General features: G+C 43.0%; 1 protein-coding gene across 8 annotated transcripts in view; it reads left to right on the top strand.

The window, feature by feature from the left end:
• Window positions 1-12,584, top strand: part of TLN2 (talin 2) — a 410,543-nt gene that overhangs the window by 301,808 nt on the left and 96,151 nt on the right. For all 8 annotated transcript variants that reach the window (XM_074327637.1, XM_019755358.2, XM_019755362.2 and 5 more), the window contains 4 exons: window positions 3,132-3,340; window positions 4,024-4,143; window positions 4,975-5,172; window positions 6,284-6,423. In XM_074327637.1, the coding sequence (XP_074183738.1) occupies window positions 3,132-3,340; window positions 4,024-4,143; window positions 4,975-5,172; window positions 6,284-6,423 (667 nt within the window). The remainder of the gene's footprint in view (window positions 1-3,131; window positions 3,341-4,023; window positions 4,144-4,974; window positions 5,173-6,283; window positions 6,424-12,584) is intronic.

Raw genomic sequence — 12,584 nt, 5'->3', positions numbered from 1 at the left:
GAATTCTGATCAAGAATAACTACCAATACAAAGAATTCTGTATTTCATATCACTGATGTGTCTTCTTAAGACTCTCCTACTGGATATAACTTAAGATCCAGAAGGCAGGATACTGGGAAAGTGATCTGTGTCTTCAAAGGATTGTGGTTATTGGAACAGTGGTGGGCCTCAGTATTTCCCACTGGCAGTTCTGGCACTGTAATACGTACTTGACTATGGAAGCAGTTTCATTTGGAGGGTGGTGTGTGCTTGGAGACCTGACCCTGACGGTTCTCATCGTTACCATTTAGAACGCTGCTGTGAGTTCAGCCATGTCCAGCCTTAGATGTTCATTAGACTCCAGCCTTTGGTGGCCTCGTTCCATCCTTTTGATCATGTGGCTTCCTCTTTCTGGGAAACCTGATCCCTCCAAAGAGGACCCTTGATGTGCCCTGAGATTTCATAGTGAGTCCTCAGCAGAAAACACATGGATACACATGGACAAATAAGTCTCAGCTTTTGGAACTCAGTTCTTCTGGTTTTGCCTTTTTTTTTTTTTTTTAATTGTCTGAGTCTACAAACGGTTTCAGTAAATGACTTTTGCATAAACATGACTTATTGCATAAGACAAATGTTTTATTCTTCCAGCCATATGCAACTGAAATAGAAATAGATTTAAAAGTTCACATGATAGGAAGACAAGAGGAGAGGTCTAGAAATCACCGCCTAGAATTTCCAACAGTCGGAGCTGTATCTCAGCCTCTCCAAAAGCCTGTGGGAAACGGGTCCAGAGGAAAAAGGCAACAGTCTAGGCCACACAGCTAATTAGCAGCAAAGCCAGAGCTAAATGAGGTCTTAACCACATCTGGTGCTTTTCTGAGCAAGGCCATCCTTCCTGAACTATGCTGGAAGCTTAAACATGAAAGGGAAGGACTGTTCTACTCAGCTTTTTTCTCTCCTTTACCTTAGCTTTCTTTATCTTTGTGTTTTCTCTTCTGGCTTCCATCTAAACAACAAAAAAATAAGCAAACAACAAAAAAACACTTTGCTTGAAATTCTTCGATTCCACATGCTGCATTCAGAAGTGCCATGTGAGAAACAGTAGTTTGGCTATTTTGTACTTTGCCTTGATTAGATTGTAGGGTTATGTCCCGGCTCTGTGGCTTACTAAATATTTACAGATTAGCAGGTGATGCTGCAAAGTTGTCTTGTTTTTTGGATCTGGGCCCTTTGCACTCTTGATTGTATTACAACACCTTGTCCTCAGTAAGGAGAGGGCCAGCAACTGCATCTGTGCTCACGCAGCTAATGCAGTGGCAGGTGAGGCCACACTCAGTGGCCCACAGAGACTGTCAGGCTGAGACCTTTCAGAAATAGTCACCTCAAAGCTTAGTGAAAGCGAGAAATTGATTTGTGTATTTTTCATGTGGATGTTACGTGTTCTAACAAGATCCCTCATACTGTGTTTCCCCTAAAATAAGACCTAGCCATACCATCAGCTCTAATGCGTGTTTTGGAGCAAAAATTAATATAAGACCGGGTCTTATATAATATAATGTAATATAAGACCGGGTATAATATAATATAATACAATACCAGGTCTTATATTAATTTTTTGCTCCAGAAGACGCATTAGAGCTGATGGTCTGGCTAGGTCTTATTTTCAGAGAAACATGGTAGTTCTCTACCCCAAAGAGCACTGTGCAGAGAGTCTGATCCAGAAGTTAAGACACCGCAGATCTCGCTCTGGTGCTGCCCCTAAACATATGTCCGTGGACAAGCACATGGCCTCCTTGGTGAAACGGTTCGATGTGATGAGCTTTAAGGTCAGCTGTTCCGCGGTTCTCAGATTCCTTTGTTATGTGCTCTGGCATTTCCAGCCTTCATCCTCTTCTTGGGTGTGCCAAATACTAAGTGCTGTGTACGAAGACTCATGTTCATTCTACAGGAGGTGGCACTATAGTTTTTAAGGACCAGTATATATTTGTACTTTATCACCAAATCCCATCATCTTTAGAAGTGACTTTAAAGATGAACAGGCACTTTGCAAAAGAGGACATCACAACGGCCATTAAGTGTGTGAAACAATGCTCAACGTCATTATCCATTAGGGATATAAAACTTACACTTCAGTGAGATGCACCTGCGCACCCACCAGAATGGGTAAAATAAAAAATTGGACAATAGCAAGTTTTGGCTAGGATGCAGAGCAACTGGAAATCTCATACATTGCTGGTGGAGTGCATAGTGGTAAGAACATTCTGCATAAAGCTTTGTAGTGCCCACTAAAGCTAAATATGCACTTACCCTATAACCCAGCAATTGAACTCTATGTTTATATTAAAAGAAATGATTCCATATGTCGACCTAAATGCAGGCACAAGAACTTTCTTGATAGCCCAAACAGGAAAGAATTCAAATGTCCATTAGCAGAAGAATGGATAAACAAATGTTGATGTCTTCATGTAATGGAATACTACACAGCAAGAAAAAGGAATGAACTGTTATGGGTAACAATATAGGTGAATCTCACAGCATAGTGGTCAGAGAAAGAAACCAGACACAAAAGAATCCATACTGTGTGGTTCCATCAACATGGAGTTTAAGAAAAGGTAAAATAGTCAAAGGTAATAGAAGCTAGAACAGTGATGTCTTCTGGTTGAGAGGATATTGACTGGAAAAGACCACAGTGATGGAGGTGGTCTCTGTCTCCATCTGGATGATAGATATGTGGAGGTATACCTGTGCAGAAATTCACTGAGCGGCACACTTAGACTTGTTCACTTATCCTGTGCAAGCTTATGCCAGATAAAAACAATTGAGAAGAAAAGTGAGTTTGAATGATTCATCTGTGTACTTGATCCCACGTATTTGGTCTTTTAGGTCTAGGAACAAGAGGGGCACCAGAGGGAGTGAGGGGAACCAGAGAGAGATCGTTTTTAGCATGGCATTTGTGGTAACATCTCTCTTACATCGGCCCAGAGCCAGTGGTATGGGGGAATTCTTTGAGAAGCACAGGAATTCAAATTTTATAATAAGTGTGCCAGTCACTGTCAGAAGGTTCTCTTCTTTCTAGGAGGCTCTGGCCTAGAGGCTTACTCCCAAATATGACTTTAGATGGAATCTAATAGTCTGGTGGCTTTTATCCCCAGGGGTGGCTGCTAGAGAGACAGCCCAAGCTCTGAAGACCCTGGCCCAGGCGGCCCGCGGAGTGGCTGCATCTACGAGTGACCCCACGGCTGCACATGCCATGTTAGATTCTGCTCGAGACGTGATGGAGGGCTCAGCCATGCTCATCCAAGAAGCCAAGCAGGCCCTGATTGCACCTGGAGATGCAGAAAGTCAGCAGAGACTAGCCCAGGTGAGGCCAGGAATTTGCAGTTGTGATTATCACAAAGGAAGCTGGGAAGGAGAGGGTTTAGGTTAAAGGAAGGATAGCCCACTTCCTAAGACCTGACCCTTTAACTGAAAATACCAAAGAGTGCAAACAGGGCGTTTGCTTAAACGGCATTCTCACACATGCTTAAAAGGCGTCTGTGGGCATCTCTGGAAGTGCTCAGAGTGAGATTTGAGGATGATGGCCCAGACAGTTGCTGAGCAGAAATCAACCACAGGCCCAGCTAACTGTGATCCAAAAAACTCAAGGCTTGCATCCACCTCGGTGACCTCTGCAGGGCTCTCAAGAAGGGAGCTATTTCTATTTCTCTTGGTATTAGATATCTTTGTTTTAGAACCTGACATAATACTGGCGAGTTCTGTGTTTGAATCACAGAGTCATGCTTAGCCTAGCTCTGGGGAGCAGGTATGTTGTACTGTATCACTCTGTCAGACCCTTTGCCAATACAGGATGTTAACCCTGGTGAGAGATCCAGAGGAGGTGATTTAGTAGTAAACAGTGTCAGGTAGATGCTGGTGGAGATTTTCCCAATCTTTTTCAGCTCTGCATACTGTCACTACTCACTCCCAACACATGTACAAAAATGTTTACATGGCAAGCTGCTTTCTTATGGACTTAATGGAGCTTTTCTCCCCCCGTGTATTCAGGTGGCCAAAGCGGTTTCACACTCCTTGAATAACTGCGTGAATTGCCTCCCCGGGCAGAAGGATGTGGACGTGGCGTTGAAGAGCATTGGGGAGTCCAGCAAGAAGCTGCTGGTGGACTCGGTGAGAGGTTTGGGATTGGGACGGGGACTTGGGGAACAGGGCTCTTCTCAGGTGTGAGTGCAGTCTTCTCCCCTCCATGGGGATCTCTGAGCACCTAACCTTTCCTTTAGGAGTCCTGTTTTTCCTGCCGATCTGCCTTTTCCTTGTTTGATAGTCAGCAAAGCTCCCGAGCCCTCTTCAGGGGGCTTGTGGCTTTTTATCTTGTTTCTTTTCTGTCTGGTGCCTGGCACATACCAGATATGTAAGCAGTGTATGTGGTGTGCCTAATATAGTCTCGTTTAACTCTCTGCAACTTTTCATAAGCAGTTATAGTTCTGGCAGTAACACGTCTGTCCTATAGAAAAATTATATTACTAGCAAAGACCACTAATAAACAAAAATTGATGGCATTAGTTTGGAAGAATAGAATTTGAAGTTTAATAGCATCTGCCATTTAGTTCCAAAGAGCTAAAATTTTGAGAGTTTTTGTTTAAAAGCAACTACATAGAGTTGTGGTTCAGAGAGTCAGATTAGATCCTGGAGTCACATTGCCCAGGTATGAATCCTGGCTCTGCCACTTATGAGACCATGGCCCCTGAGGACAGCCATCCTTACCGTTTTTAGATCCGCTGTATCTAACACTGAATAGGTGTCCAGTAAATTGAAGTGCATGAAGTGAATGAATGAGTGTAGATATTACGTTGAAGGTCAAACTTACCATGAGCTCAAGCCACACAGAGGCTTTTAATCTGGGCTCAGAAATGCATCCGTGGAGAGTCTCCACAATACCTTTCTCTGTCCCTGCCATGCAAAGTGAAACTTACCGCGGGGTGTGCTTTCTGTTCCTCGCAGTTACCTCCAAGCACAAAGCCATTCCAGGAAGCGCAGAGTGAACTGAACCAAGCAGCAGCTGACCTGAACCAGTCTGCTGGGGAAGTGGTCCATGCCACCCGCGGCCAAAGCGGAGAGCTGGCTGCCGCCTCTGGAAAGTTCAGCGATGATTTCGATGAATTCCTCGATGCTGGCATTGAGATGGCAGGCCAAGCGCAGGTGGGTGTGGAGGTAGCTGTCTGGATTGACCGTCACCTCTCTACTCTGATGGACTGTCCACCCTTGAGGCTGATTAGGCAAATAGGAGCAGGGAACCTGTAAACAGGCTGCCCCGTTTCATTCTCTCTGCTGCTTATGAAGCTCCATGACCTCACAGGACTGGCATTCCAAAAGATGGTATCAACTTATGTGTGGAGTACTTCTTGGAGATGAAGGATAACTTTTCCCATGATCCTCCAGCAGAATCCATCATTTCACTTACATTTTTTTGGAGGGAGGGTAGTAGGAGGGAAAATGTTTAGTTGAGATTAGGGCAGCTCTGCATCCTGTACTTCAAATATGGTATAATATAACACAAAAAAAAATCATATTTTTGATATTCAGTGGGTCCATCTAAAGGGACTGTGTCAAATACTGAATGTCAAAGGATTAAAAATTACCTCCTTCAGACGAACAGATAAACCCCTTGTGTAGAACAAGGGAGCATGACCAGTCTGGTGTCAGTTTGCAGCGCTGTTTTTTCCTGACCTCCTGTGAACTCCCCAAGGAGACCTGGGCTCTTTCTTACTCTGTTATCTACAAAGGGTTGTTTCTCAATGGCAAGCCAGGTGAGAAATATATGCTCTCCCGAGTCAGGAACTTCTGGGATGCAGTCAGCTCGGAATATGGAGACAGTGCTGGTCCTTTGTGCCAGGCTGAGATGTTCGAGCTCCTTGACAACTCCAGCATTGTTGAGCAGGACACTGGGATGGTGGCTGGTCTGTGTACTGTGTGCGCGTGCGTGCATTCTCTCTCTTTGTCTCTGTCACTCTCTTTCTTCCTCCCTCCCCCTCCTTTTAATGCCTCCACTTGTGAGATAGCACAGCTCTTGGCTGACCCACTTGGGGATGGATTTCTGTCCTGTTTCGTGACTCTTGGTCTGGGTATCTGTTTGGGGAAGGGTAGACACGGGTCAGTGTCCCAACAAAGTAGGCATCTGCAAACGAATTGGGCTTAATGCAGTTGATAGAGATAACTTGCTTCTATTGCAAGATGCTGCTTCTAGCTCTCTGAACGCTTCCTTGGAGAAATGGAGCACCCCTAATTACTCTGGCTCCTTTTCACCTTCTAGACCAAAGAAGACCAGATCCAGGTGATAGGGAACCTCAAGAATATCTCTATGGCATCCAGCAAGTTGTTGTTAGCTGCCAAGTCTCTCTCTGTAGATCCAGGAGCCCCCAACGCGAAAAATCTCCTAGCTGCCGCTGCAAGGTAAGAGGGGAACAAAATGGGCTTTCATGGGTTGATAACAGTGTCAGTGTTGGAAAGATAGGCCTGGCCTCCTGCTTCTGTGCAGAGCAAAGAATTGGTGCTGCCCTTTCCCTGTCAGAGGTGGAGTCAAGAGGGATAGAGACACTGATGTTTTATTAAACAGGTTCATTTTCATGTGCTTTCCCCACTGGGAGATGTCTGTCTTCTCCTCTAGCCTTTTCAGTTGGACTTGCTTAGACTAAGCCCCGCCCCCGCCCCCGCAGTGATTTGTAAATATTATGGATTAAATGTAATTTTTAAAGTAGGGTTATGTCTTTCAGATTATGAAAGTAACATATGCTCATTGGAAAGGAAATCAGAAAATACTGAAAAGTGTAAAACAGAAAATGATACTCAGCTAGCCATTCAGCATTTCTTGAGCACTTACTCCCTGCCTGATGGCAATGTTAATTAGATGGCTTTACACCTGTTCAATTTGTCCCGTGTAGAATGGTTCTGGTTTAAGATAAATGGGGTGGCAGGGGGCGTAAATCGTTCTTGGAAGTATATTCAAACATGAATCTGAGTTTTGGATGCTGTCATCGTTCTTCTTTCCTGCTGTTTTCACCCAAGGAAGTGGGTAATACAATACGATTTCTGCTCCAGGGCCACTGTGGCAATTTAGGTCAATAACTAGTGACTGAATGCTGGTAACATGGAGAAATTGTAGTGACAGCCCAGGAAAATCTTATATTAACAATCTCCCATTCATTTTCCTGACCTGAATGGATAGGGCATTTTATGTTTCTGTGGTGGTACAGGCATGTTTTCTTGGCGTTACTTGACATCCCTTTATATATAGGAAAGCTGACAGTAGTGAAAGATTAAATATAGGGCAATAAGGATACAGAGCATAATTGGAAACTTTTCAAATGTGCAGATTAGTGATGTGTAAAAAGCACAGCTTAAAATCTACAATTGTTTTTAAGCTTGGTTTGGTTTGTTTACTTATTTGTTTTTTCTCCTGAGAGCTCAACGGCTGTTCCTATTCTAGTCCAGGCGTTAATACTTGACTAACTAGGCTACACTGGTCACGTCATTCAAACCATCTAAACTTTTCCATCTGCAAAATGGGGGTGTGTACTACCTCATCCTGAAGCTCGTCACAGTTCTCAGTACATAAGATGTCATGGTACTAATGATTAAAATCTGTCTTTGGTTCCCTCTTGGCTTGTTCTGTTATATTGGGGGGTGGGGGGAGCTGGATTACACAAGTCAGGGCAATTCCTCTGAAAACCCTTGGGTTTCTTCATTTATTCCCAAATATATACTTTAGCTTCACACAATAGCCAGAGCCACTAGGAGATTGGAAAAATATGCTCACATCTCGCCACTTCCATCTTAAGCTTTGTTTTGTGATTGTTCCAGTAAGCAAGTGCCCTCCAGGGTGGGAGTGACCTGGGGGCTGGGGTGACATGTGTGGTGTTGAGCAGCTGTTTCTGATACAAACCCTGTCTTGATTGCCTTTTTTTCCTACAAAGAACCTTGGGATAAGGCAACCGATGTTTCCAGGTGTCTGAACTCAGATGTTTTTCATTATCTTCAATTTTTTGCATCATTTCAGAATTATAATTTCCAACTTAGACTGTGTTATTCACTGTCTTAAATTGTGGGAAGAAGGGGAGAGTATGAATTGGCGTTTTGAAAGCCAGAGAAGGAAGGAAACACAGACCTGGAAGGAGTGTTGCTGGTGTTATGGCTCTCAGGGTATCTGAAGGCCCCCTGGTGGTGACAGTTAAGAAAGGACCTGGAGACTTAGGTGAAAAACCTGTCTTTGCCTCTGTCCTGGCTTTCAGCAGTTGACAGGAGTTCCTAGCCTGATGGCTCATAGCCAAGTAAACACTTAAAAATCATCACGTGAAATGATTTTATCGGGATGAAACTGTTGCAAGAAGATGCTGGCACATTCCTCCTGGCTTCTTGGCACATGCTGACAAGCAAGCTGTACTCCCTGGTGTGGTTTCCCAACAAAGCTCCCAGTAGTTCCGGTGAGTCAGGCAGCTTCCTCTTGAGAGGTAAAGCTCTCCCCAGTCGGGGTGCATTTATTCTCTTGTTATTTCATTTGTTCCTTACATATATTTTTATCACATGCCAGACATGGGATAAGGCCAATCGATGCTGGGTGCTGGGCACACACTGTGAATAAGACAGAGAGGGCACTGGTGGAGTTTGGGCAGGTGGCACACACAGAACATAAGACATCCGGGCCTCACCACAGCCCTGCCCACGAGTGCCCTTGGCGTTAAGCAGCCGGGATCTGATGGCCGTTGACCTCCTCTTCAGTCCCACAGCCCTCACCATTCTGGAGACAGCCGATCCCTGCCTTCATATGGATGTCCCCAAAGACCCCAGGGGTGCCACTGTGGGGAACCCAGACCTGGATCACCTTGGCCCTGCCCTGCTCCTGGGTCAGCAGACTTGAGTCCCTTGTTCTTGGTGGGCTCCGTGATCCTTCCTCTTTGGGCAAAAGGTGTGCCTCTGAAACAGCAGTAGATAGAGTGTGTCTTTCCTCTGCTCTTCATTCTGCCTCTGAGCCCAGATACCTTTGAGGAACCTGGTCCCTTGGTATCTGATGCCTAGCGGGGAGGAAGTCATTTTCTGTTGAGTATCTGGCTTGTTCATCTTCTTCCTGTGGAAAGGTGGGCTCTGGTTCTTTTCTGATTAATTGGGTGGAGCTGGAGACCCTTTGTCAACCATTTATCAGCATTTTCCCTGCCTACGGCTGCTCTGAGGCTCCCAGGCCTTAGCCAAGGAAATGAAAAACCAGTTTGCAGTTGCAAGAAAGAGGGCATATCCTTCCTCGGAGCACTTCCCCTGAGCAGCTGCTCACACCACGGTCACCCTGGCCAGGACTCCTGAATCAGAAAGACTTCACACATATAACTGTCAGCATCCGACCCATCCCAGGCTGTGTTTTCTTTAAGCTGCTTTCTGTTCCCCGGAGGGCACTCCCTAGGGACCTTGCAAGGTGGCTTCTCTTCCCTGTCTACCATCTGGTTTAAGGTTCCTATTGGGCAGTCTTTCTCCTGTCTCAGAGACTGTGTAAAAGGAGGACCCAGCAAGCAGCACTTGAAGCTATAAAATAGAAAAATGTAAACTGGGCCTTCTGTCTATTGATGTCCTCTAGAATGTTCTCTTCCCTTTATCCAAATCAGGGTCTCGCTCAGGCATGACTCTAGTCCACGTTGAGCGCTCCTTTCCATGCAGAACCCATGCCCACTGTCAAGGCCTTAATGAATTTTCTTCCATGCTCCCTATGAGTCTGACGAGCATCTGGCCTCTCAGAGGTTCAGGATCCATTGCACCCTCTCTGTGTCACACCCCCATCGCTGCTTGGTTTGGCTCACCTTCTTTGTGTCTTGTCTGTTCATTGTCTTGCTTCTCCAACTGGACTGCAAGCACCTTGCTCTCCTAGAGAGACTTAAATAATATTATTTATAATCCGCAAGTCTATGCATATAGCAGGACCCAGGAAATACTACAGATGGGTTGCATTTTGCTGTTTACCCCCTCTCTAAGCACCTCCTCCCTTGAGGAAGGGAAATGTCTGACACCACTATTTTCCCTCCGAGCTCCATATTGGATAATTTGTGCTTAATACATAATCCAAAGCACAAATTGGTTGATTTTTTTTCTCTCACCCCTGGCTCAGTTTCATATCTAGTTAAAATTTCTCACCAGCTCCCAAACTTCAGTTCAATCAATTCAGTATCTCTAAACACAAAATGATTTGTAGGTGAGAAAGCCTTTTTAAACTTCTGAGGTTGGAGATCCCAACTCTTTAGAAACGGAAACTGGTTAGATATGCTTAGATAAAGAATAAAATCCAAGAAAATGCTATCTCTAGATGGTGGAATTATGGTCACTTAACTTTTTTAAGTTTATAAAATAAACTTATAGAGCTTTGATCATTTTAAAAATTGTGGGGAAAAAATACTGTTCAGGCCTATTTGGATTGATATAGAAGAGAGGCAGAACGCTACTAATTTTACTCATTTTTAAAAATCATAATATAAGTTGATTAATTCATAATTTTCATCAGATTTATGAAAAAATTTTTCTTAAATATGAAATCACTGTTAACATTTTATATATTTTCACAGTTGCGGGCTCATACTGTTTATACTGTTTTGTAAATTTTACTTAATTGTGTATCACAAATATTCTTTTATGATGTTAGGAATGTGCTATGCATTATGACTTTTAATGGGTGCCCAGAATTCTGTTGTGGACTATACACTTATTTAGTCAACCCTTTATCATTGCCTATTTGGATTGCCTCCAGACCATTGCTCTTGTAAATAACTGCTGTAGTTTGAAACATAAAAATATTATTTTTCATTGTCAAATCTATATAAACATTTGCCTCTGGGCCACTTAGTTTATTACTTGGCTAGGTAATCGAGACTCTAAAATTGAATCACGGGAATAAATGATACTTAAATAATGCTTCTTAGTCATGAATCACTATTAGCCAAGTGACTCATTCAGACATGCAGTGCTTGTGTTGGCACTTTCATGGATTATCGAACGACAAACTCTTAGTCTGTTGAGGCGGGTTTTTTTTAATCCCAAGTTTTTGTTTGAAAAATTTTCACATCTACACAATAGTTAAAAGAATAGGGCAATGAACCATGATATATTCTCAGGATTCACCAATTGTAAACAATTAGTTGTTAATGGAAAAAATCTTCACATAAAAACGAGGTTTTTAAAAAATACAGATAAACAAGAAACATTGAAAGAAATAAGCTAAATGGAGAGTGTGTGGAGCTGTTCATACAATTATGTCATCACAACTGAGGACATTCTCTACCCTTTGTCGTGCTGACATAGCCAACCTGTCCACTCAGAAGTGTGTCTTGAAGGTGACCACACAACACAGTGCTGGACTCTCTGAGGGACACTTCTAGCGACTACATCGTGGGTGCACCCCCCAAGGTGGTCGGAACTAGAGATTGTCCTTCCATCTCAGTGGTTCTGGTTTTGCTTTATACCATGGAGGACACAGTGCTCCCCAACGACCTTAAAAAATTCACCACTTTTCCCCTAAATAAATGAATCACTAGAGTCAGTATTGCAAAAACTATTTGGAGATTCTTGAGTTCAGGAATGTTTTTCTTCTTCCCATCACCCCAGTTGAATTTAAAATTCAAAGCAGGACCGCCTCATCAAATAATTAAGCCAATTGCCTTTGTACGTTAGCAATATAATTTTCCATCTAATTTGATATTCTGTGGGAAGCAGCAAAGCCATGTAAACTAATAAAATGAGGCGTCTCTTACGTTAGGCAGTGTTAATGATTAACAGGCATATGTGCTCATTTTGTTTTTGTTTTCAGTTTTCCGCTAGGTTTTCAGTTGTCCGCTAGTTGTAGTTGTTCGTAACTGAGTAGAATGCAGGGCCCTGCCAGGAGTGTGGACCAGTTCTGACCTTGCAGAAAAGTGTTTGAGTCAGATAGCCATGGATTTAAGTCGGTGTCTGCTCCTGACTCATAGCATCCCTGTAGGGAATTATCTCACCTCTCTGGTTTTTTATTTTTATTTTTTTCATTTATAAAACACAAGGGTATTTAATTTTAAGACTTAATATAAATCTATAGTAATCAAAGTGGTATGGTTAGAGGGATTGGTGAAAGGTTCGACACAGGTCAACGGAATAAACTAGAGTCCAGAAGCAGACCTACACAAACATGGCCAATTGATTGTCTATGGAGAAATGATAGACTTTTAAACAAATGCTGCTGAAATAATTGGACTTCCAATCCTTGAAAAAAAAATCTGAACAGCCTTTTAAGTCCTAAGAAGACTAGAAACACGTGTAAAATCATCCAAGGGTCTCTAACTAATTCTTATTAATAGTAACAAAAAAGATAACCATTTTGGGGTTTTTTTCTTTTTCTCTCTCTTTTTTTTTGTCTTATTTTTTGTTGTTGTTTTCTAGAAAATAACTATTTTAAAGAATTTGGGGGTAGCTTTTAGGAACCAGTCGATCATGTAGAATTTAATGGAAAGTAGGTATTTTAAAATCATAGGCACAGTTTACTATACGTCACTGTATCTAAAAATATACAAAATATTCCAAACTACATAAAGGCAATCCAAAATAGCCTTGTTCCAATA

The sequence above is a fragment of the Rhinolophus sinicus genome, linkage group LG03 (assembly GCF_036562045.2).
Source record: "Rhinolophus sinicus isolate RSC01 linkage group LG03, ASM3656204v1, whole genome shotgun sequence".
Lineage (NCBI taxonomy): Eukaryota > Metazoa > Chordata > Mammalia > Chiroptera > Rhinolophidae > Rhinolophus > Rhinolophus sinicus.
The sequence above is the reverse complement of the archived record's forward strand: the minus strand, read 5'-3'. Positions and strand labels throughout refer to the sequence as shown.